The sequence below is a fragment of the Solea solea genome, chromosome 1 (assembly GCF_958295425.1).
Source record: "Solea solea chromosome 1, fSolSol10.1, whole genome shotgun sequence".
In the NCBI taxonomy this organism is placed as follows: Eukaryota; Metazoa; Chordata; class Actinopteri; order Pleuronectiformes; family Soleidae; genus Solea; species Solea solea.
Genome location: NC_081134.1, coordinates 35,242,738 through 35,266,902, shown reverse-complemented (window position 1 = coordinate 35,266,902; position 24,165 = coordinate 35,242,738). Strand labels below are relative to the sequence as shown.

Here is a 24,165-nt window from a genome sequence, read left to right as displayed (position 1 = left end):
CTGCAGAATGAAAAAAGATAATGTGGCAGTTGTGGGAAATTGCTGTCGTTTGACCAATGTTAAACAACCATGTGACAGGATGTCCATCACTATGATTGGGGTGGGGTGGGGTGGGGGGGGGCAGTGCCATGTCCCTGTGTTCATGTTGCTCCATGTCACACACCTTAGCACACTGCAGAACTCCTCTCTCATGAATGGGAAACTCTCACACCACCTCTTCCACCGCTGAGTGCAAACTACACATCAAGGATAATGTTACCCTGTTCAAATTTGGTGGTGATCCTCTGTCTCCTGCAAGTCCTCTGCATTACTGCTGACATAGGTACGTACTCCAAAAATACATGAAACTTGGCTCAAATTTGTGTGATTTGGTAAAAAAAATGGTGTGAAATTATATGAGATGCTCTTTTCTCCTCCAGACAGTGGCTCCTTCTTGATTTTCAATGAGAATCACAACAAGTGTGTTAAGGTGGAGAGTGCCACCTCAATCACTGTGGCACCTTGCGATCCCCATGTCATAGAGCAGCAGTTTCGCTGGGCGTCCCAGTCGCGCATCCTCAGTTTGTCCCTCAAGCTCTGCCTGGCAGCCACGGAGATAAAAGACTGGGTGAAAGTTGTCCTCTTTGAGTGTGACGAGAAAAGTGATCTTCAGCACTGGGAGTGCAAGAACGAGACTCTCTTTGGCCTAAAAGGCCAGGACCTCCATCTGAACTGGGGCAATCGAAATGAGAGGAACATGATGATCTACAAAGGATCAGCGGAATGGAGTCGCTGGAGGATATTTGGTACTCGGGGTGACCTTTGTTCAAAGGGGTTTCAGGGTAGGTATCCCAGGTCTACAGATTATCATGTCTACAAGTGTATCAAGCCTTTTTCCTCAGTAGTCGGCTGTCGGTGACTGGACTTTTTGGAGTGGAGTTGAAGACGAAACTTGAACAAGTCCAGTCGCAGACAGCAGACTACTGAAGAAGACTATGACCTGGATGACTGAGAACCTTTATCGACAGTGTCAAACCTTGAATCTGCTTTAACTTGGAGAGGTGTTCCAAAGGGTCCCTCATCCATATTTATTTGTATGTTTTGTCCTTGGTCCAGAGCACATTGTACAACTAGCAACTTTGGTCATAACTTTTTCATTTTGGTGCAGTAACAAAGTGACAATAAAGACTTTTCATTGCTTGTTATTGACTTTGTCAGGGCACCAATGGGTCCTGCCAAATCTGAAGCCTGGTTAGTGGACAATTTAGGACAATATAATGATTTTACTTGTAGTATGGTGTCTTTTTAAGATAAAGCGAGCTATGAACAAGTTAACACGTGATAAATGGCTTAAAGTGTCTTCTCCTAACTGCTTCTCGCCAAGCAGTTCTCTCCAGTGAGATGTTTGATAGTTCCAGTTAATATTCAGCTCTGCAATGGAATTTTAGACCACAGTGTGCTTTGTCTTTCACCCAATAACATGGACACAGTGATGTTCATATAGCTCTAGGACTGGTGTGGAAGAAGGTGGCTGAGTCCCAACTGTCTAACACCTCAACTGCACCTGCCAGTCAGAGGTCTTGGTGTCATGATTACATGATTGAACTCACTTGTCCTGCTCTGTCTCCTCAGAAATTTTCACATTAGGGGGCAACACCTTTGGCGGCCCATGTCAGTTTCCTTTTAAGTTCAGTGGCAAGTGGTACGCCGACTGCACCAAGGAGGGCCGACCAGATGGACAGCTGTGGTGTGGGACGGAGACAGATTACGACAAAACAAAGAAGTGGGGGTTTTGTCCCACCCAAGGTAAGGGCACACGACCAACCTTATAGATCGAACATCCATCCATTGTCTACTACTTTATCCTCCACATGAGGGTCGTGTTGTCCCAATCCCAGGTGACATAGGGTTGAAAGGCCGGTCTCATCCACTCTCACATTCACACCTTTTATCAATTTGATAAAACCCACACATACAAACTCCATGCAGAAAGGCCCTTGTTCCAACCGGGTCGTTGACCCCAGTCTTTTTGCAGCAAGGCATGATTGAACATAACAAACTATCATTATTTAGTTTTTTTTCTCCTGCAATGTTTGGTAAGTGATTTCATTAAAGAGGACAGTGCTGACAAGTCCCTAACCCCCACCCTCCTCTTGCCCAGCAGAACAACACACTTCCTCTTATCAGTTGGCACAACAGCACTGTCCTTGTTTTCCTTTTCTCATCATTGTCTTTCCCTCGATGTTGCTCAGTCACTAATTTCTACAATCATAAGCATTTTATTTTATCTTTTTATAATCTCTGCTATAATCCAGTAACCTCAGGTTGGGACACTGACCCAGTCACCGGGGTTCAGTATCAGAGGAACGCAATGTCAGCGTTGACGTGGCATCAGGCCAGGAAGAGCTGCCAGCAGCAGGGGGGCGACCTCCTCAGCATTGTAGAGCTACACGAGCAGGCGTACATTTCAGGTGCAAAGTAGACCTTGTATCTGCGACTCATATTCTGTGATGTGATTATGCGCTGGTTAACAATGCATGTGTTGACACAGGGTTGACCAACACTTACGGAACATCTCTGTGGATTGGACTGAACTCCTTGGATTTTGAGAGCGGATGGCAGTGGAGCAATGGAAACCCATTTAGATATCTGAACTGGGCCCCAGGTACGTAACACTGGCGGAGAAGAACCCAAAGATACTACGATCAAACTGATCCAACTGGTTCCAGTTTTGCACAGTTTCTGCAAAAATCCAGAGTCACAACTAAATAATAATAAAACGTTCAGATAAGGAAGACTGAACAAGCCTACTGGTGGCTGGAGAGCTTGGAATACAGAACAATATCTGGCAGATACTGTATATACAAATAAATAAGGACTAATAAGCAAATGATCTGCAGGTGAGACAAAGGGCAGAGAAACACCAGGTGAGGGGGATGAATAGATCACATGGTCGGAGTGGAAGGCAGGATCTGAACTGAAGGAGAGTTGGTGAAAAGACATGACAAACAAACCAAAGGAAAAGAAACTCTGACTATTTGTTGGGGATGTTACTATTCTGCCTCTGTTTGGTCTTTGTGAGGAGAAATCTTATCTGAAAATGGGCTCTTTCAAGCGTTTCTGTGCATACATCTGCAGCACAGGGGCGGGTGGGGGCAAGAAGAAGTGTTTATTCCATCAAACTGCTGAACAACCGGGTTGTAGAATTCACTCCTGAAGCTCTTCTTTGTGTTTCCAGTCATACTCCAACCTCTTTGCGGCCGTCTCGCTTTAATTGTGCAATGTTGTCGCCTCAATCTGTTCTTGAGATAAAATGACATCAAGACATGCAAAGAGAGCCATTTGACAGTAGTAACGGATTTGTTTACATTTTAAAGATAATGCCTCGACAGTCGTGAGCGTTTTGTCTTAATCAAACTGAAATAATGTATCGTCTATGTTCCCTACAGGTCATCCGTCATCAGAACCTGGACTCACCTGTGCAACACTAAATGCTGCAAAAGCCTCAAAATGGGAGAGCAGTGCTTGCACCAAGAAACTGGGTTACATTTGCCGCAAAGGAAGCATCGCCACTCTGCCCCCACCACCAAGTAAAAATACATCATGCTTCAAAACCATCCAGTTTGTTTTTTTTTGTTTTTTTTTTAAAGTGAGTTTCCATTGACATTGTCATTTCTACCAACAGGCAAAGGTCAGCCCACCTTCTGCCCCAGTCACTGGGTCCCTTACGCCGGTAAGTGCTATTACCTGGAGAGGAGTAAGAAGATGTGGAGGGACGCTTTGGCCGCGTGTCACAGAGAGGGAGGAGACCTGGCCAGCATACACAACATAGAAGAGCAGAGCTTCATCATATCACAAGTTGGATACTGTAAGTGTACAATAAGTCATTGTTTCTAAGAAATATAAGCAGATGTCATACTGTGTAACATCAAATTGGTGACTAGTAATAAATACAGTGAAGGTGGAAGAGGTTAGAGTTGCATAAAGACAGGAAGCAGGTGGATACAGATAAACAATCCCAACTCATAGCACTGATGTATCATTGAATGATTGGTTGATCGATGGATTGATGACAATTGCTCAGTTTCTATCAGTGTGATAGAAAAGAACATTTATTTAAAAATACATACATATTTTACAGTGCCTCACAAAACATGCTCCTGCAAAGGATTTCATGTACTTCCACTGCTCTGAGGAGACACAGCACGCAGCCTCAGAATTGATCCGTGCAAAGGCTTTTGGTAGAATTTGAAGGATCTGACACGTTCTTCAGCTCGGTGCAGTGTCAACTACATGTAGCCCTTTTTTAATGATATTTAAATTGAATGTCAGAAGCATGTGGTTGTTTAATCTATACAAAATGTAAACACTTTGACAATGTGTGCTATTGAAAAGCAAAGAGATCTAACATCTGCATTGCATTTGTTGTCTAAAACCCTTAGTGCCGACCGACATGCTCTGGATTGGCTTGAACGATCAGAGGAACCAGATGCTCTTCGAATGGTCCGATCGTTCCCAAGTCACCTTCACCCGTTGGCAAACTGGCGAGCCGTCTCATGCCACCAACCTCCAGGAAGATTGTGTCCTCATGAGAGGAAAGGTGACAATAAACGCTCACCAAAGACTTTTCTATGACCATATGCATTGCTCTCTTTCCCCATTGTCATGCATTATGTGCTCACGCAGGACGGGAAGTGGTCAGATCACATGTGTGAAAAAACGTACGGGTACATCTGTCAGCAGAAGGCCTCCATTAAACCACCTGAAGGTGTTCAGGAGGAAGCCAACCCTGGATGCAAGCTAGTGAGTGGGGATATTTCTTTGTTTTATTGAAATGGGATTATACAACAAAGTCTCCAGATTAGATGAAGACTTTTTTTTTTTTTAACCATCTCTAGGGCTCAATCAGATTTGGATCATACTGTTACAACATTGGAGCTGAGGCAAAAACCTTTGCCGACGCCACGCAAGCGTGCTCCGAAAATGGTGCTTTTCTTGTGGACGTGCCGGACAGGTATGTGTTTGTTTATGTCGCGTCAAGTGCAGGAACGCTACATTTGTATACTCACTGTGGAATCTTGTAAACATGAGAGGAACTTGCACTGCTAAGTGAGGCGACTACACTCTGTTTACATGCAGGTATGAGAACGCCTTCCTGGTCAGTTTGATGGGTTTGAGACCAGAGAAGTATTTCTGGCTCGGTTTGTCCAACACAGTTGATGTAAGCACGTTCAAATGGAACACCAGAAGAAGGGTCACATTCACTCATTTCAACGTGGGAATGCCAGGTACAGCACACTCCCCTCCTGTTGAACAGTACATTGTTTTCTTTTAATGTATTCCATTTTATCTACTGCAGCACTAATATTGTTTTTTAACCCCTCAACACCTAAGCCTCAAAATGTCCGTCTGGACATTTTTTTGTTGTTGCTTGTTTTAACCATAAAAGGACCAGAAAATGTCCTGTGAGTAAGTGCCCATTTTTGCAGAATAACTTACACTATTTTTTTTAAAATACTGTATTAACAATTTAAAATGAAGAAAAAAACAAAGGTTTTATTCAGAAAAAAACACCAGATTTTGCGTGTTGAATTTGAACAATATGAAACATATTTGAAATAACATTTGTTTGAGTCTTTGTCTCAATTTCCAAAAGCAGGCCAACAAATGGAAACTATGTACAGCTATGTACAACTCTTTCCTCTCTGAATTGAATGATGCTGATTCGCCGGCTTCCTGCAACAGTGCGAGTGAAATGACTGTAATAATCACATGTTGACTTGGAAGTGCAACTTCTCAGCTTTCAGAAACAGTTGGGATTTTTCCGATAGCAAAAACCACTGCGTAATTGCGGTAATGCAAAGTGCGCTTGTGTGAACGCGTCGTCTGCCATGCACTCGGTGTTAAAGGGTTAAACCTATACATTTCTTTGTTAACTGGATTGGCCGAGTAATAACATACTATGCTTGCTGGATTAAACACCAGTTATCTGTGGTACACTTGCCGTTTTCAATTTTCAAATGTCTTGAAAATGAGTGGCGTGACAAAATAAGTACGCGGTGCACTTCACGGTGACTTGTTGTCACAAGTTTTAGGAGTTTTTCCCCTCCAGCATTTCTCTTTCTGTGTTTCATAAAAGACAGACACCAAGGATGTGTTGCCATGACAACTGGGGCTATGGCCGGATTATGGGATGTTATCAGCTGCGGCAGCAAGGAGAAATATATCTGCAAGAAAGGTGCCGAGGGTGCACAGGTGACAACGGTTCCGCCCACCACGCCCACCCTGAACTGTGAGTCTGGCTGGACCCCTGCAGCGACCAGGAACGTGTGTTACAAGGTAGGAGGACAAACTCAACTCATGTGCAACATTTGGGCTGTGTTTAATACATTAAGACTGACACATTTTCGTTTCCTTTTCCGTTCATTAAAAGATTTACAAAAAAGATTTGTCACAGCGGAAGACTTGGCATGAAGCACTTGCCTTTTGCAAGTCCATTGGTGGGGACCTGATGAGCATCCACAGTGCGCAGGACCTAGAAAATGCACAGTATGTTCACTCACTACACCACATTTTCAGTCATATTAATCAACCTTTCATGTAGTCAGTATCAGTGTTTCCTGCTGTCTTAAAGGTTTTCCTTTTCTGAAGCGTTTTGGATTGGCTTCAACAACCTGGATACCAGTCAGGGTTTTGTCTGGACTGATGGTTCCGCTGTACGTAAGAACTTTATTCTGATGACTCAACTCTTCCCACGCTCTCATTCTCAATCGTGGCTTCATGATGTTTCTCTCCGACAACTGTGCTCTAGAATGACTATGAGGACTGGATTTATGGAGAACCAAACAATGCCAATGAAAATGAACACTGTACAGAATTCCTGATCTACTACACAAAGCGCTGGAACGACGTGGACTGTGAGAACGCCAAGAACTGGATCTGCCAGATAAGCAAAGGTAACACAGAAGAGCCATTTTATCTCAATGAGTTATGTGGCGCTACATTAGAGCTTTGACCCCGGTGTCTCATGTGGTTCATGATTCATGTATTTTCAGGTGTGACGCCCAAACCTGAGCCTGGTAACTTAACACCAGGTAAGTTTCAGCAGCACTGTTTCCTTTCCGAGGTGAATTAAGTTGCACTCCTCTTCTTAACCCCGGGGGTCTCAAACTCAAACGACCTGGGGGCCAATGAGTGTCCAGTCCTGTGTGGTCATTAGGGTTAGCTGGTCATGTGGGAGAAAAATACTATTCAACTGTGTATCATACAAATGTGAATTTATCCTTAAATCTTGTACTTGTGGGGACGCCTTGTCAGTGCTTTGCTCCATTTACAGTATACAACAAGACAGAAGACGGCTGGATCATCTTCAATGACACACAGTACTTCGTCAACACCGAGAGCCTGTCGATGGAAGCTGCCCGGGCGTACTGCAAAAAAAACTTTGGCGACCTCGCAGTCATCACAGCAGAGAGCGAGAGGAAGTTCATCTGGAGAGAGGTTTGACACTGTGTTTACCGTGTGTAGATTATTATCCTGGTCAAGATAAGATAAGATAAGAAAAGATAACATACTCCTTTATTTGTCCCACAGTGGGGAAATTTGCATTGTTACAGCAGCAAGACAGTAAAGATAAAGATAATAAGTATTAAACATGCATTACCAAAAAAGAAAATTACAATATACTAAGATATTAACACTTAGGCTGTAAAAAAATAGTTAAAGAGACAAGACAATTTCAGATATAAAACTCACAACAGATATATGAAAGTTAAAATGAGGTTATTAAAAGAGAGACCAAGACAAGACCCTTAATCCGAAACCCCTCCCAAAGGTTAAATGTAAAACAACGTGTTTCGTTCATGAGGGTCCATAAAACACCTTTGAATGTGTTTAAAGAAGGCAGCATCTGCAGGGAAATTGTGTTTTGAAAGTCGTATGATACACCTGATGCGGTACGACAAGAGGCTAGAAACATACACAGGAAGTTCACCAAACAAGGCCTTGATAGTAAAAAGCAGCACATGCATTTTCGTCCTCTGGTTAAGCGACAACCAACCATATAAAATTCAGTGGTGATTTATTTGTTAAAAAGGCAGCATGTCGTGTATTGTTGCAACTTCTTGTCAACACTTGTCTTTTTACAACAGATAAGAAAAGGCCCAGATGACCAGTACTTCATTGGCATGATAGTGAATTTGGATAAATCATTCAGGTAAATCAAACACTGTCTCATTCTCCATTCATCAAATCCAGGTTTTTGACATTTAGGATGGCCGTGATCGTTTATGATGTGCGTGCGTTATTTATTTATATGCTTCCACTTTCAGCTGGCTGGACAACACTCCTGTCACTTTCACCGCGTGGGAAAGAAATGAGCCCAACTTTGCCAACAACGATGAAAACTGTGTGTCTATGTACCAGGGCACGGGTGAGTTTAAAGCAAGGACACTGTGTTGATTTGGTAAATATCCATTTTCCATTCAGTCTGTTTTGTAATTTGTTGACTTGCACCCATGGACATTTGCTCTGTATACTATACGTTTAAACATAGCAACGGAAAAAAGCAGCCAATGCTCTGTGTTCTAAGGGTTAAATTGTCTTTGCACATACAGGGCGCTGGAATGATCTCAACTGTGGCCACGAGAGTCCCTCTGTTTGCAAAAGAAGCAGCAATTTTATTAACGCAACGATGGCCCCCACTACTGTTCCTCAGGGAGGATGTGCACCAGAGTGGGTTGCGTTCCAAGGAAAGGTAATTACTGTGTTCAACACGGATTCTTACAAAACAATGCTGACACTCGTAACGTCCTTATCTTTCATGGGTCTTTCCGATGTCCTTAAACCTGTAAATGAGTTCCCACATTATGTCCAGGCTTGAAGTGACACTGGTTATCTGCTGATGCATTATTCTAACGCTCACCTCACAGTCATCTTGTTTACACAGTGCTACAAATTTGTTGTGGGGAATAAAAACCAGGACTGGCTGAGAGCCAGGACGTCCTGCATAAACCAGGGAGGAAATCTGGTTTCTATAGCCAATACCAGAGAGCAAAGTGAGTGATACGAAGAGTTTGTCTACATGCCACTTTCCATTGTGGCGGGAGATTGGGAGTAATCGTTTTCCCTCCTTTTAAGCTTTCCTGACATCACAGTTGATAAAATACGAAGAAGACGTCTGGATCGGCTTGAGCGACATCAGCTGGGAGATGCACTTTGTGTGGACGGACGGCAAAGGCGTTACATTCACCAACTGGGCCAAGAGACACCCAATGTCGATGCCTGACTATGCCAGACGCGATGAGGATGAGGTTATTCCAGCATCTATATATGTTTTCCTTCAGCCTCTTGTACACATAGATTAAAGTGAATTATCTCACGGGTTTTTTGCTAATGGACTAGATCCATGGTTCTCAAACTCTGATACGTGTGCCACCAATGGTACGCGAGCTTCCTCTGGCGGTAAAATTGGACCAGGGCATGTGATCAGAGTGAAATACATTAATTAAATAAATACTAGTTAGAATCACCTTATCCCGCTCCATCTTAATCCAAGTGCTTTCGCCCGTTTTTCCCCAGAATAGCTTCCAATATCTGGCAGTTAACACATATAACACATATTTCCAATAACATTTTTTAGAGCCTCTTAATATTTCCTTTGTCTGTCAATGTGCAAAAAATGGAAACTATGTACAGGCATTTTTCCATTTTCCATTTTCCAACTCTCTGGTGACAAAGACGCTGATTTGCGTGCTTCCTGCAACAGCGCGAGTGAAATTACTGCAACCAAGAATACCTTGTTTATCTTTACCTCATACATTTACAATACTTATTATTAAATTACTTATATTCATTTAAATACATACTATGTGCAATCATTATCATTTGCCTGTGCTACACAGCAAATACTGTACAGGGATTTAAAGCTGCAGTACGCAGGATCGCCACCCCTCTCACTCTCAGCTCTTTTCAGAATCAGGCATCGGGCAGAGTTAGTCTCAGATTAGGATTAAATACACACATTATATTGTGTTTATCATCTTGTTGCCAGTGCCGGAAAAGTAACCTTTTATGTGCAGCTGCCTAACAAAAGCACAGCAGCCAATAGGAGAGCTCTCTCCGACTAAGAGCTGCCCTGTGATTGGTCAAAATCTTGTTTTCTCCTCTATTACTTTATTAAAATCATGCTCCAAAGGTCATTATGGATCTATCGATAAATATTGGCAGATATAAATTAATGGCAGTGTGCAAACTGAGGTTTTTTCAATAATTTTGGTATATTAAAGAAGAGTATTAATATTAACACCATCTTATTTCTACTGTACTGTATCGGAATCAGAATTATTAGTTACCCTATGATAAAGTAAAAAGTCATCCTCTCTGATGTCCCTGACACATTTCCATTGTTATAACTAAGCTACTACTTAATTAAATACTGTATTCCCATAATATAACTTTCCAAAAAAATGATGTTTCATCACATTTGTAAGCTCACTGACTGTCTTTTTCTGTCTGACAGCTGTATGACTGTGTGATCATGGTGGGTAGCATCCCCAAACACAAAGGACTTTGGAAAGTGGACGACTGCAACGCCAAAAAAGGCTTCATCTGTAAAAGAAATATCGGTAGGTGGCATTTCAACACTGGACATTACTCAGCCTTTATGACTGCAACTCATAATCGCTATGTCCTGCTTACAAAGACCCTCAGATCGTAGTCCCGCCCACCACCGTGTCGCCGAAGGCTTTCAGCAAGTTTGGCAACGACTCCTTCAAACTGGTGACCCAGAAGATGAGATGGGACGAAGCGAGGAGACAGTGCCAAGCGGACGATGCAGATCTGGCCAGTGTGCTGAACCCCGTCACTCAGGCCTACGTCAGCTTGCAGATGGACAAACACACTGAGCCTGTGTGGATCGGCCTCAACAGCAATGTGGTAAAGGACCCACGAGATGTTCTGCAACACTGATAGAAATGAGACGTTAAAGCTCCAGTATGGGACATTTATGAAGGTTCACTAACCATAAAAAAGGGCCTTTTATTTAAGTACAGCAGGCAGCTGCCGTGCATTATGGAGACTTTCAAGAAAATAGGAGGAAAATGGCAGAGAGAGTGGTGAGAGAGTGTTTGCATCCATTCTGGTATGTGTAGTTCCCTGATAAAGAGAGGAGGGGTGAACAGGGGTGTTCTTCTCATCAGTTTTACCATTAGATGTCACTAATTCTCACAAATTGTATCTTTAAACTAATGGTGCTTTTCCGTTATACAGTTCTATCACTACACGGTTTGACTCCACACGACTCTGTTTTTTTCTTGGCTATTCCTTTAGTGATAGTACCTGGTACCTGTTGCTGTTTTTAGTACCTGCCCTACTGACGGAATCTTTTTAATTGACTGATTCTAATGATTCAGTTAAACCGAAAACAAAGGATTCGACCGCCACTAGTTTGTGTGTTTGTGTCGTGTATAAAACAATAGTCTTGTGCAGCCGTGCTATGACGACCCCGCCCATGTTGAGGAGGTCCTATAGGAATGGAAATCGACGTGACTGATTCCAAACCTGAGTAGAGTCGTGCTAGAACTGTATCATGGAAAAGCGCCACAAGAGAATCATCGTTCCGGCTCTGTGTTAACGCGAGCGGCGGTGTCCCGTCCACAGACTGGCGGTCGCTACAAGTGGGTGGATAACTGGATGCTGTCGTACACACAGTGGGGCACAGATGAGCCTAAACACAATTACGGCTGTGTGTATATGGACGTGGATAGAAAGTGGAAGACTGCACCCTGCACCGACACCTACTACTCTCTCTGCAAGAGGTCACAAGGTCAGTCAAACCCCACGGGTTCCTCTCTTGTAACACAACACAAACCAATGGTGACGGAGCAGATGCTGGAGATGAGGACGCCGCTCATCTCTTGTCCCTCTTTCAGACATCGCTCCCACCGATCCCCCGCAGCTTCCCGGCAACTGTCCGGAAACAAAGAAGCGTAGGACCTGGATACCTTTCAGAGGCCACTGCTATTCATTCCTCGGCTCGGTTCTGGACAACTGGGCCCATGCCTCGGTCGAATGCTTAAAAATGGGTATGTTATGAAGAATGTTGACTGATAAGTTTATGATTTGGATTCATAGCAAATCTGACAGCGTGCTACTGTGGCTGCATTCATTAGGTGCGTCCCTGGTGAGTATAGAGGACCCTCAAGAGGGTCTGTTCATACAACAGAATCTGGAGCTTCTGCACGATGTCGCCAAATCCTTCTGGACGGGCCTGTATAAGACGCACGAAGGTGAACATGGTTTACGTTTTATTTTGGGAATATTAAAATGCAAATATTTGAACATATACACTTTAAAAACAATCTACTCGGTGGATTATGAGTGGGCTGCTTTGTGAGGTGAGCCTTTTTGTTGTTTCAGGTGAGTGGATGTGGATCGACAACAGCGTCGTGGACTACACCAACTGGAAAGAGGGGATGCAGAAGTCAGAGTCGTGTGTGGACATAAATTCTGAGAGTGGAAAGTGGAGCACAAGCAGCTGCAGCAGATACAAGTCTTACATCTGCAAAATACAGAAAAGTAAGTTTGAGCAGCTGTGGGGTTTTTTTGTTTTTACCTTTTTTAAAGCTCCAGTATGTAAGAATGAGTGACATCTCATAGTGAGACTGCACATTGTAACAAATTTTCTTCTTTGGTGTTTGTTTGTACTTGTATATGTATAGACATATATGATTACACTTATATGTCTATACTTATAACTTGTTTATTCCATTTTTACAAATCAATCTTCAATCCTAGATCTTACACACTGGAATTAATTGTTTCAAGAGTGACTAATATTAAGACTTGTCATTTTTTTCAGTTATTCCGCCGACAGAAAAGCCTCAACCTGTTGGTAAGTTATTTAATCACATGTGCGGGCTTAACAAAATGCTTTTTTTCCTTTCTTTTTTTTTATGTGTTGTTGAGTCAAAGCTATGATTAACTTTATATCACATATTTTTATTAGTAGGGATAATTGTGCATAAGTCACAAAATAGACTTTTTTTTCAGGTGTGTTTATAAAGTTAGTGAAAATGAAGAAAAAAGTCTTTTTCATCAGACTGCTATAGGTTGTGCTGAAAAAAAGGGATATAAGACGCTATATTGCACATTCTTATAGCCTCTGTGTATACATTTTAGCATAGTAATGGGAAAAAGCAGCCTAAATGCTCTGTGCTCTAAGGGTTAAATGTGAAACTTTGTCACTGGTGAAATGTCCATATGTGTGTTATTTTTTTCCTCTCCTTCCATAGCACACATCATAAGTGAGGCGTCGCACGGTTCTGCTGGTATCACTGTGACTTTTGTGATAGTTGTGATCGCCATCGGCGGACTCGGGGCCTTCCTGCTCTTCCGTAACCGGATACCCATGCCCGCCATTGGACAATTCAACTTTGACAACAATTTATATTTCAACAACCCCATCCGAGCGGCTGTGGACACCAAGGGTCTGGTGGACAACATAGAACAAAACGAACACGCGTAGACGGACACGGGATCAGTGGTAAACAGCACGGTGGAGCAGATGTGATTTTTCCTGGGAACTGAATCAAAATAATTGCCAAATATGGCGCTGCACTAAGCAAATTACAGTGAAGAAATATTAAAAAAAATAACATGATTCATGAAATGTGTACAGATTTACCAATCAACATAACTATGAACATTTGCATTTACTGCAGTTTGTTTGTTATTTTTTATCCATGAGCTGTTTGTCAAACTACATTGTTGTAAATAGATTCTCAACAATAATAATAATAATAAAAAAAGAAAGACATACACACACCTAAATTGTGATTTGCCACTTTTTCTTCTGCAAAACCAATCACATCACGGACGGACAGAAATGAAGCAGGGTTTTAACCCTTTAACACCAAGCGTTTGCACAAGCGCACTTTGCATTACCGTAACTACATGACACGAAATTCCAACGGTTTCTGAAAGCTGAGAAGTTGAACATCAAAGCCATCGTGTGGTTATTAATTTCACCCGCTCTGTTGCAGGAAGCCGAAGAATCAGCGTCTTTGTCACCAGAGAGGAGCTAGTTGGAGGAGTTTTGGCCTGTTTTTGCACAATATGTTTTATAATGTTCAAATTCAAGAGTGTTTGTTCTACATAAAACTTTGTTTTTCACCATTTTAAATTGTTAATGCACTACTTTAACATGCAGTAAATTGCAAATAACTGCCAGATACTGAAAGTTATTCTGGAGTAATGGGCAAAAGCACTTACTCAGGATATATATCTGGCCCTTTTATGGTTAAAATAAGCAAAAGACGACGGACATTTTGGAGTTTAGATATTAATCCAAATAACAAAATGTACAGCTACATTATTAAGTATCCAGCGAATCGAATCGAATTAGCCACTCACATGGCAGCAAGCCAACACATTTTGGCACATGGTCAGGGTCAAGACGACCTGCTGAAGTTCAAACGCAGCATCAGAATGAGAAAGAAAGAAAGAAAGGTGATTTTGTTTGTGCCAGACGTGCTGGTCTGAGTAAAGTGAAGAAATAAAGAGACAATGTCTAGTGAGTGGCAGTAAAATGCCTTGTTGATACCACAGGTCACAGACGAACGATCAGACTGGTTCCAAATGATGTAAAAGCAACCCTAACTTCATCAAATCCACTATGACTAATTATCATTACCATCACATCTGCATTTGACAGAAAACCATGTCACTCTATATTGAATAATAATCCGATCCGATGTTTATTTTTTAAGTGTTTTGCTTCTTGCCATTCAATCACCCCTGCCAGCAGCTGGTTGCCCCCTCCTCAGCTAACCCTCAAAATGAGGCAGTGTTCTCCATGGCAACAGCAGCCCTCAAAGGCTGTCGCAGCTAATCCTCAGGAGCTTACTCAGATCTTACTTCTCGTAAGAGGGTTTTAATCAACAGCACCAATGCCCAAGAATTCTCCCCAAATAAGTGGATCTGCTGTTTATCCCAGCAGAGGAAAACAAACCTAGTCACAGCAGCCGAGAGGAGCAGAGCGGGAATATGGTGAGCCTGTTTGTTTGTTTCTTTGCTTGTTTTATATCTTCTCTGTCTTTACTTGTCACTGTAGCTTTCAGGCTTTATCAGCAGCAGTTCTGTTCTCGTGCTCGCTCGGTCGAGTTGACCCGCCGGGTTGCGCGGCGTGGGAGGATGTTGGAAAGGGTTGCAAAGGGAAGCGTGATGCTTTCTGTTCCTTTTCTGTACGTTTGATCTCTGATGACTCAAGAGATCATGTGGAGAGAGGGAGCATCGCATTTGAAGGTCACTGGTGCTTTTTTTTTGCAGTTGGGGAGATTTGTGCCCTGGGGGCATTTTAGCAGTCTACAACATACTGTGCATGCACGGCAGCTCCTCAGCTGATGCAGGAAGGAGACTGGTTCACTGGTAAGAATGTTAGAAAAATGGGATCGCCGTCAGTTATCAGAACAAAGTTTTAGTTGTCTGTCTCTACCTTAGGTTCACTCCCCATTCATGCCCCTTCTCTCTGCCCCCATGTTCTCTCTCCTTCTCTCCCTCTCTCGCTCTCTCACTTGCCTGCACTAATCTTTCTGTTGTGGACTGAGGGGCCCCAGGGTTCGGCCGACCATTTGGCATCTGTAACGGTTTGGTTCAGCTGGAGATTTTTCGAGTCATCCTGTCTTCCACCAGAACCTGACAGGCCTATTATTAACGCCTTCCTCAGCAGGAACACATCTGAGCACTGCTCGTCTCTTTGATCCGTCTGCACGTTCATCACCTTGATTCCACTCTATCTCTCTCTCCCGTTGTGTCTCCAGCCGTTTGCCAGTCCTGGGAGCTGGAGAGAGTCGGATGTCCCGAGTAGGATCATGCACCTGAGGAGCAGTCCGAACCTTCTGCTGCTCCTGCTGCCTCTTCTTCTTGCTGGGACAGTTTTGGAGGTAAAAGGACAGGAGTGGGGCTACCTGCAGGAGGTCCTCAAGGCCTTGGATCTCCCCGTGGAGACAAACAGAGAACCCCAGCTCCAGACGAACAAAACCGGGGTCCTCATCGCTGCACTTCTTAAGGCTGTGCACTGTGCAGAGCAGATTGGGACCTCAGAGGACAACTGTGACAAGGTAAGGTCACCATGTTTACATCGAGCAAAGTACTTATTATGTATTCAGCTCATTCCTGTCTGCTTATTCTGTGAAATGTGCTTGTTATGGATGGAATGTGAGTGACTGTGGAGGCTTAAGTCCTTGACCTCTGTGGGGCATTCATGCTGAGTGGCTTTAGATATCCTTCAGTTTGACATAATAAACTCCACACAGTGGAGCTAGAGGTCCTCCACATGTTTATGAAGGTGGGCTGACAATGAGATTATCTGTCCCTTGAGCCTTGAAAGTGAGATTTAGAAAAACTAAGAGAGCAACTTTCTACTTTTCGGCTATTGTTTGCCAAATGCTCTGACACTGAATGGTGCTTCACCCACTCTCTTAACCTTCTTTATTTTGTGTGTGGGTCTAATTCGGCTTGTATTCAAAGAGAAACAACAGCACAAAGCTTGCCATTTTCTGAGAAGCGGCTTATTGAGTATGCAGCGAGAAAATGGGCTTTTTATCAAAACTGACTCCTTCAAGTTTTCCCTGACTTCTTCACGTCTCACATGATGTGTAATTCTGTATATTATCTCTAAACTTCCTTCTCTTATTTCAGTGCTTGACAACAGATCTGGCTCTCTCTGTGCTCGGAGATGACAGGAAGGCGTTCCTCACTGAGGACGACTACCAGCAGATCTCAACCGTTCTGCTCTACTACATAATTAACATGAAAGATCTCTGTGTGTCCAACTCCTCCCCCTCGTCCTCCTCTGCATCTGACAATTATCAGTTCTACCATCTGGCCCTCACCAATCTACACCCAGCTGAGGACAACCACTTCTTGTCCCTGAGTGAAACAGAGAGTATCCTGCAGCTGATCAACCAGCACTACGACCCGTCCGATCAAGACACCTCGTCTGATTCACAAGTAGTAGTCTTTTATTTACTTTTATTTTTATTTATCTACTCCAGACACATTAAATCCCCTCTTTGATCCCGCAGTGTATCGATGCCGCTCATCTACTAGAAGACGTGGACGTAAAAGAACGTCCAGGTGCAGACGAGTCTTCTGTGTCCAGAGTGGCTGCAGCCATTATCAGTCACATCCTGCAGGGACACTGCTTCAGACGGATGGACCTTCCCCCACCTGCTTTCTTCACCAACTACATTTTACAGTCACTGAATCAAACGAGTTACCTGAAGCTCGTAGGTGAGTTGGTCAGTTTGCCATCAAACAGTGACCCAGTGGCCTAATGGATAAGGCATCAGCCTCCGGAGCTGGGGATTGTGGGTTCAAGTCCCACCTGGGTTGGCAGTCCACAATTCATAAACCTTTATAGATACAAATGTACAACAAAATGAGGCAGTTTCTCTGAGACTTTACAGATTACAAGCATTTAGTAACTCACTATACACTTAAAAGATTTTTTTGAATTTTGTGGCAAAAGATTTTTTATATCAGTGAGGCCTCCCTGGTTGAATAAATGATAGTCAAATAATTATATACACTTACTGATCACTTAATTGGTAACGCAAGAAACCGAATAACGTTTGCAATGAAACCTGGTGAGGAAAGAGCTACGCTAGCTGTTCCACTAATGTTTACATCAGGGGTCTCAAAATCAATATAAAAAACAATGGTATTTACAATGATTTTTCATAGAATTTCAAAATAAAACCGCTTATTTTTCCATATGGAATGATTGGGGGCTGCGTGTGGCCCACAGGCTGTAGGTTTAAGATCTTTGATTGACAGTCTTAGCTGCTCGCTGTAGCATTAGCATACAGACATGCTTCCCGTCATAACAGACCTGTAGCTCCTGTGAGTCCATGTTTAAGGTGATTTAAAGGTGAGGTGAAGGAGAGTTCCCGCTAATGACATGTCATGTTTCTTCCCTGTCATGTTAGACTTAGAGGAGCTGCTTCATCAGCTGGGGGTCGGTCTCTCTCGCAACAGGAGGAGGAGAAGCATCAGAGAGCGTCAGGTGGACGTCGCTAACCAGGAAACTGGAGCACAAAGCAGAGAATGGGCACAGGTGAGGCTCTGACACATTTAAACTTTTCAATTATTCCTGTTTTTACATGACGATGAAACCTCACTGGGTCTTTATTCTTTTAAACTCCTACTCCAAATGTGTCTTTTCCTTCGAATACAACCAGGCGTGTTTTTCAGCCGACCAGTTGGTGGATATTTATGCTCTGGGTCCTCATTTGCCCATTTCCATGAAACACTTTGGACAAATGTGCCCAGCCATTATTCAGCAGTTGCTAGGCAATGCCTGCAAGTCTGCAGAGGCCAAAACAACAGGATCACTGCCCACTTCTCTCGAGAGTAAGACATGTCTCCTTTTCTACAGATCACACTCATAAGTAAATTCAAGAAATGTTTGACCAGTTTTGTTACTTCTGAGTCAGGTTTCATTTAAAAGTGAAGTTAAATTTTTATCACAAATCCAATATACTTGTTTTAACACCTCCGTTCAAGTAGTCACTGAGTTTTACAAGTGTTTGTGTAAATGATTCAACTCGATTGCACTGATATTGTGAAAGTACACTAATACTGTATTATTCAGTAGAGCTGAACAATTTTGAATAAATATCTAATTTGTGATAAATTTTGGGGTGAAATTGCGACTGCGATATGAGGGAGTGGCACTTTTTACACAATTATGGTCATTTTCATCGAATAATATATTTAAAAATGATGATTGTGAGATATTTGTGTAGATCTGTGACAAACAAAGATGTTTTATTCAGTCTGTAGTATATGATGTATATAGGCCAGGACAGTATTTAATCTAAAATGGTAATTTTATTCATACATTTTGGCATTATTTTGAAATATTGCCCGTCCTGCCATTATAATTAGGCCAATGGCAGACGTGGAGGGCAAAACAAATAAAAATAAGGCCACGTAAAGGAATATTCACTTCAATATTTCTTGGTTTTGTTAAGTCAGAAATAAAATACTTCAAATGAATTATCCTACTTGCATTTATTTCTTTTTAACCTTTAAAGAAACTCTTCTGCCTGCAGAGTACGGCTACAGCACGGCTGCTGTCCTGCTCATCACTGTGGGCTCCATGTTTGGTATCTGCCTGATCTTCTTCAACTCCTGCCAGGAGACCTACACACTGGTCCTGCAGCTGTTTGTGGGTCTGGCAGTGGGGACGCTCTCAGGAGACGCCCTCCTGCACCTCATACCGCAGGTATACACACCAGTGAATACCCTCCACCATAACCATCCACATATGGTTATTGTACTGGAGTAAAGGTGTCATTTCTTGTCTCCTTTTGCAGATTTTGGGCCTCCATGACGACTCTCACCACCATGATGGTCATGATGGACACTACGCTGAAAGGAAGGAGTATCTGTGGAAGATTCTGGGCATCATCGCTGGGATTTACGGGTTTTTTCTGATTGAAAGAATCATCGCCTTTTTAGTTCCTTATCACGGCCACGTAAGGTCTTCATAATAACACACAACATTGTGTATGATGGAAAACGTCGTGGCTGAACAGTAACCAGATGGATTTTGTTTTGTCTGCAGGGTCACAACAGGGAGCTTCCTTTGGAGCTCAGCTGTAACGGTCAGTCACAGAGGGGCAAGTCCATCTCCACCATACAGCTCGTGAGTGGCAAACTGGCAGAGAAGTCCTGGTTCGCTGTCATTTAGGCAGACAACAGTGGTCAAATGAGGCAGCTGGAGGTTATAAGAGTCTGGACGCTTTTTGTTGAGCAATTATTCTGTTTGGACTTTTTGTTTTTCTTTACCCCTAGGTTTTTTAGTTCTCTGTTCTCTCCTTGTTTCCTGTTTTATTTTGAAGTCTTTCCTTCCTGGGTTCCTACCTTGTCCAGTTGACTTCCTGTCCTGTCTTCCCTGATTGCCCTAATGTGTTCCACCTGTGTCTTGTTTGTCACACCTGTGTTTGATTGTCCCGAGTGTATTTAGTGCCCGTGTTGGTCTGTCGCTCTGTTTATTTCCCATGTGCTCCTGGTCTTCTACCTGTGTTTTTTTATTTTCTGTTTAACCTTTTATGTTTTTGATCTTTGAATCCTAACTATGGGTTGTTTTGGCCAAACCCTGAATAAGACCTGCAGGTAAGGTTTTAGAATACGACCCATAGGTAAAGCTTTAGCACCAGTTAGGTTAGAGCTAAAGTTACAGACAATGGCATAAAACAAATTTTAAAATTGCATGTCGCATATAGAAGTCTAACATGGGAGTTGAACCAGTATCAACCACTTGACCTCATTGAAGCTACTTGATGACACACCCAGGGTACCTGATTGCTGTTACTTATAATGACAATTATAATTGAATATTTTTATTTACAATGTGGGACATAAGTTTATGGCTACATGATACTTATGATACTCCATATTACCAAAACACAAACTAACACTAAAACTAAGCATTTACTAATAAAATAATTATTATAACCTTGCATATGACCCATAGTTGATTTCATGAGGGCAATCTCTTACTTATAAAGTTTTTACCCAAACTGGTGGGAGACCTTTTTTTTTTTCTTTACCCACCAATATCCTGACTAAATATAAAATCAATCTTTCTAAATCGTGTTCTTCAAACCAAACTGTTTGTGTCTCTGAAGCAAAGGTTTAGTTTGCATGTTTTACTGCACAGCAGCTATTTTAATGCACTGTGCATTAATTAAGATAACATAATTAATTTCACCTCAGTAATCCAGTGATTTCCCCCCCCTCCACTCCCACACCAGTCCTCCACTTGTTTGCTGTGACACAGCTTTGGTTACAGTTCAACACTAACATGCCTAAGTGTCAGTCAACTGTATTCTGCTGAAGTGATGCATGTAGTTCTAAAAAAAAAAAGAATACTTTCCAGCAAATGTTTTATATAACAGGACATGCAGAGTGAGTGGTGTAGGAGGGGATGTAGGATGTTGGAGAATGAGAAGTATTGAATCATTCAGAAAGCACTTGATATTACTGTTGAATCATGTAGGTACAGTTAAAACACGTCCTTCAAAACTGGAATGTTTTTTGAACACGGACACTTTGGATTTATCTCTCAGCAATTCCTGGAACCAAATCTCCTATTTTTTGCTAAATTTCAGAAGCTGATACCATCTCAAATTATAAAACCGGGTTAAAACGCGTGCTATAAATAATCATATGTGTCCTGCAGGGACCGGTGGACGACATGGAGTGTGCAGAAACGTCTCCTGAACACGCAGACACACGGAGGCCTTCACATCAGAGTAAGCTCCTTCATCACACACAGATGCACTGTGATGTACTTTTGTAATTAGTTGCTCCGGCATGACCGAGCAATTGTCCCCGGTCTAATGACACAGGCCTCCTTTTGTGTTTCCAGGACAGGGGGTTCCTCTGCTGGCTGTGATGGTAATTGTGGGAGATAGCCTGCATAACTTTGCAGACGGCCTGGCGGTCGGGGCGGCCTTCTCTTTCTCAGCCGAGACGGGCATGGCAACCACTGTGGCGATCCTGTGCCACGAGATCCCACACGAGATGGGTGAGAGGTCACTGTGTGTGTGTGTATGTTTGCTTCATGATCACTTTTTTTGTGTGCGTTTGGCTGAAGTCAGGAAACTCTGTGCGTGAGACTGACCGACTTCTCTCGTCTGGTTTTCGTCTCACAGGAGACTTTGCTGTGCTGCTCAGCTCCGGACTCTCGGTGCAGACTGCTGTGCTCATGAACTTTCTCAGCGCTCTGACGGCCTTCATGGGCCTCTACATCGGACTCTTTGTTTCCTCAGAGATAGAGGTGCAGCAGTGGATCTTTGCCGTCACTGCTGGGATCTTCCTCTACTTGTCTTTGGTAGAAATGGTACGAAAGCATCGGCAAATCACACGAAAAGACCAAAACCAACAAATGTGTTTGTCAGTTCGACCTTTGGTCCGTTCAAATATTAAAGACACATAAGTAATGAAGTCATCGTACTGAGTGAACACAAGGCTTTTCTTTTTTAGAACTGCAGAGCCGTATCCTTGTCATCTTCTGTGTTTGGTTAACTCGGGTTTTCGTCTCTTTCATTAGCTTCCAGAGATGAGTCGAGTGAAGAGCGACCGACCCTGTCTCCTGTTTGTCCTGCAGAACCTGGGTCTGCTGATGGGATGGGCTTGTCTTCTGCTCCTTGCCCTCTTTGAACATGAACTCAAATTTTAAATGCACGCACAAACCCGCATGCTGTGCGTGCACATCACTGTTTCTGCATCTAGAACAAATTGTGACTCTTCATGATGCTGTAGTATGATACAGTATGTGATATGTATAGTTCTATGAATCCCTGATTTCTTTTTTTTATATGTGATTTATTTTTCTATGTTAGGAGTCCTGGGTGCCAGAATTCTGGACAATCACTATGTGACTCAGTCTAATGACCTTATGTGGGAGCATCAGGTACAACTGTGTATTTGTCACAGTCATGGGATTTTTTTAAAAAAATATTTTGATTTATTTTGTATTTTGATTTGTAATTTCTGCATTAATGTGATTAGTCGACACCCGCTATTATTTAATTGCTATATAATGTCTAATATTTTCTTAACAATAAGTACCAAATGGCATACATTAGTGCTTTGGACAAATTGTAGGCTATAAAGCTTGTTGACTCACTATTAGGTGATAAATAAGAGTTGTTAAGACTTGTACTGTGTAACTTTTAAATCTAAACAAATTGCGTTTTTAGCCCATCAGCTCCACAGGACTGTTTTTCTCGGTTAAGATCACATGTCGTCCAGCACACAGAGCCAACAACACTGCGCCAGTAAAGGCTGTGAACAGGTTGGAGTTCGACTGAAAAAAACAAAACAGACAGAAGCACCCATGAAAGGGTTGAGAAAAAAGGTTTAGTTCAGATTATCAAGCTGATGTGACTCATACCTGATGACACATATCTAATCGCCAATCCCAATTTAAAAAAACAGCACTATGAACGCGGCATGACATGAGTTATGTACTGCAGTTTTAAGCTGCTTTATTCATATATTATTTTTCCAGAAATATTGCTTTCAGCCCTCATCTCGGAGACATCGTTCTTTGTTTTTTGAGGCCTCTCTGTGATCCGGTACGAGTCCACTTCCACCCACCTGAGCCATTTGTTCTCTTCATCCACCAACCTGGATGACTAATGCTCTGCAGTGAGAGACAGAGAAAGGCTGTGGAGTGATGCGGCCCACACAGTGCACATGCTCTTACCCGGCCAGAGTCAGCCTGCAGCACGAGGTGGTGAAATAAAGAGAATATGATGGAAACGTTGGTACAATTAAACAAATAAAATGCAGTCGTTTAACTGATTTGATATTGACCAAGTGAGTGGGCTTTGGAGGGTTTTTGTCATCGGTTTAATCTGCTTGTTTTGATTAAATCCTTGTTTCCTCAGCATCAGCGTTATTCTGATTAAAATAAACTGAGCGAACAGCTGTCGAGCACTTTCCTAAATTTGTGTCACAGAGCTGTTTAATTGCAGAATTCACACAGAGATTGTGTTTATTTGCCGTTCTCAGCTCGCCAACAAAGTGCAAAGTCAGTGATACTGAAGGTGTCATGACATTATTTAACTATCACATCAGAAGAAGGAAAATAAAAAAAAAGCTGACACCTTTTACTGACTTCCCGAGTTATGGTAAAACAATAGCAGGAAGTCCACAGCGTTTTCTCTCATTCGAGAAGGTCTGCTGTTATTTTGGAAATGCCAACCCCATTGGCATTTCCAGGAAATCTGTCTCTCCCCCCCCTCCTGCCCATTTATTTACGTAAATCTGCTCTTTTTGCACCAAAGAGGCATTTTTCTGTTTTTTTGCACGTTTTCAAAGCAGCTGCTGCCAGGATAGAGGAAGGAAGAGCGTGTTATCTGGAGCGTGTTGGTGTTGAACACTGAGTTTCCTCACTTAGCTCAGCAGAGACCTGTCAGAGGAAAAGGTCAGTGGCAGGGGCAGCGGCACACAAAGAACCAATGGGAAGAAGTACACGAGCAAAGACGCAAAACAGGAAATATAAAAGTGCTTCCCTTTGATTTGCAAGGAATTTTGTCTGATTATAATCCTGTGCACCTGTTACTGTTGTCACACAAAGGTTACTCTCACATTGTGACCTGG

The 24,165-nt window shown here is 42.6% G+C and overlaps 2 protein-coding genes and 1 non-coding gene across 6 annotated transcripts; all 3 read left to right on the top strand.

Annotated features, from left to right (window-relative positions):
• The first annotated feature begins 153 nt into the window (after positions 1 to 153).
• mrc1a (mannose receptor, C type 1a) lies at positions 154 to 13,803 on the top strand. The gene is made up of 30 exons (XM_058644100.1): positions 154 to 322; positions 420 to 821; positions 1,612 to 1,785; positions 2,295 to 2,450; positions 2,531 to 2,644; positions 3,429 to 3,569; positions 3,665 to 3,847; positions 4,422 to 4,579; positions 4,666 to 4,782; positions 4,878 to 4,993; positions 5,119 to 5,267; positions 6,119 to 6,318; positions 6,413 to 6,528; positions 6,614 to 6,695; positions 6,791 to 6,935; positions 7,035 to 7,073; positions 7,316 to 7,479; positions 8,130 to 8,194; positions 8,310 to 8,410; positions 8,595 to 8,734; positions 8,927 to 9,035; positions 9,118 to 9,290; positions 10,499 to 10,604; positions 10,682 to 10,914; positions 11,638 to 11,803; positions 11,910 to 12,062; positions 12,150 to 12,266; positions 12,397 to 12,555; positions 12,839 to 12,871; positions 13,272 to 13,803. The coding sequence occupies exons 1-30, from the start codon at positions 253 to 255 to the stop codon at positions 13,502 to 13,504; spliced, it is 4,314 nt and encodes a 1,437-aa protein (XP_058500083.1). The 5' UTR covers positions 154 to 252; the 3' UTR covers positions 13,505 to 13,803.
• A 1,063-nt stretch (positions 13,804 to 14,866) lies between these two features.
• On the top strand, positions 14,867 to 23,212 carry LOC131455589 (zinc transporter ZIP12-like). Of its 4 annotated transcripts, XM_058623444.1 has the most exons (14): positions 14,867 to 15,027; positions 15,307 to 15,405; positions 15,798 to 16,097; positions 16,678 to 16,989; positions 17,064 to 17,271; positions 17,970 to 18,097; positions 18,222 to 18,393; positions 19,098 to 19,270; positions 19,362 to 19,523; positions 19,613 to 19,693; positions 21,233 to 21,305; positions 21,422 to 21,580; positions 21,708 to 21,895; positions 22,106 to 23,212. In XM_058623444.1, the coding sequence occupies exons 3-14, from the start codon at positions 15,849 to 15,851 to the stop codon at positions 22,232 to 22,234; spliced, it is 2,034 nt and encodes a 677-aa protein (XP_058479427.1). In that variant the 5' UTR covers positions 14,867 to 15,027; positions 15,307 to 15,405; positions 15,798 to 15,848; the 3' UTR covers positions 22,235 to 23,212. The 4 variants fall into 4 exon arrangements, with proteins under 4 accessions (XP_058479427.1, XP_058479340.1, XP_058479472.1 ...); XM_058623357.1 differs by lacking the exon at positions 15,307 to 15,405; XM_058623489.1 differs by lacking the exons at positions 14,867 to 15,027; positions 15,307 to 15,405; positions 15,798 to 16,097; ... (5 more) ...; positions 19,362 to 19,523; positions 19,613 to 19,693 and adding an exon at positions 19,737 to 20,163.
• trnar-ccg (transfer RNA arginine (anticodon CCG)) lies at positions 17,301 to 17,373 on the top strand. Its single transcript has one exon. It is a non-coding gene; the product is annotated as a tRNA-Arg (tRNA).
• Positions 23,213 to 24,165: the final 953 nt, after the last annotated feature.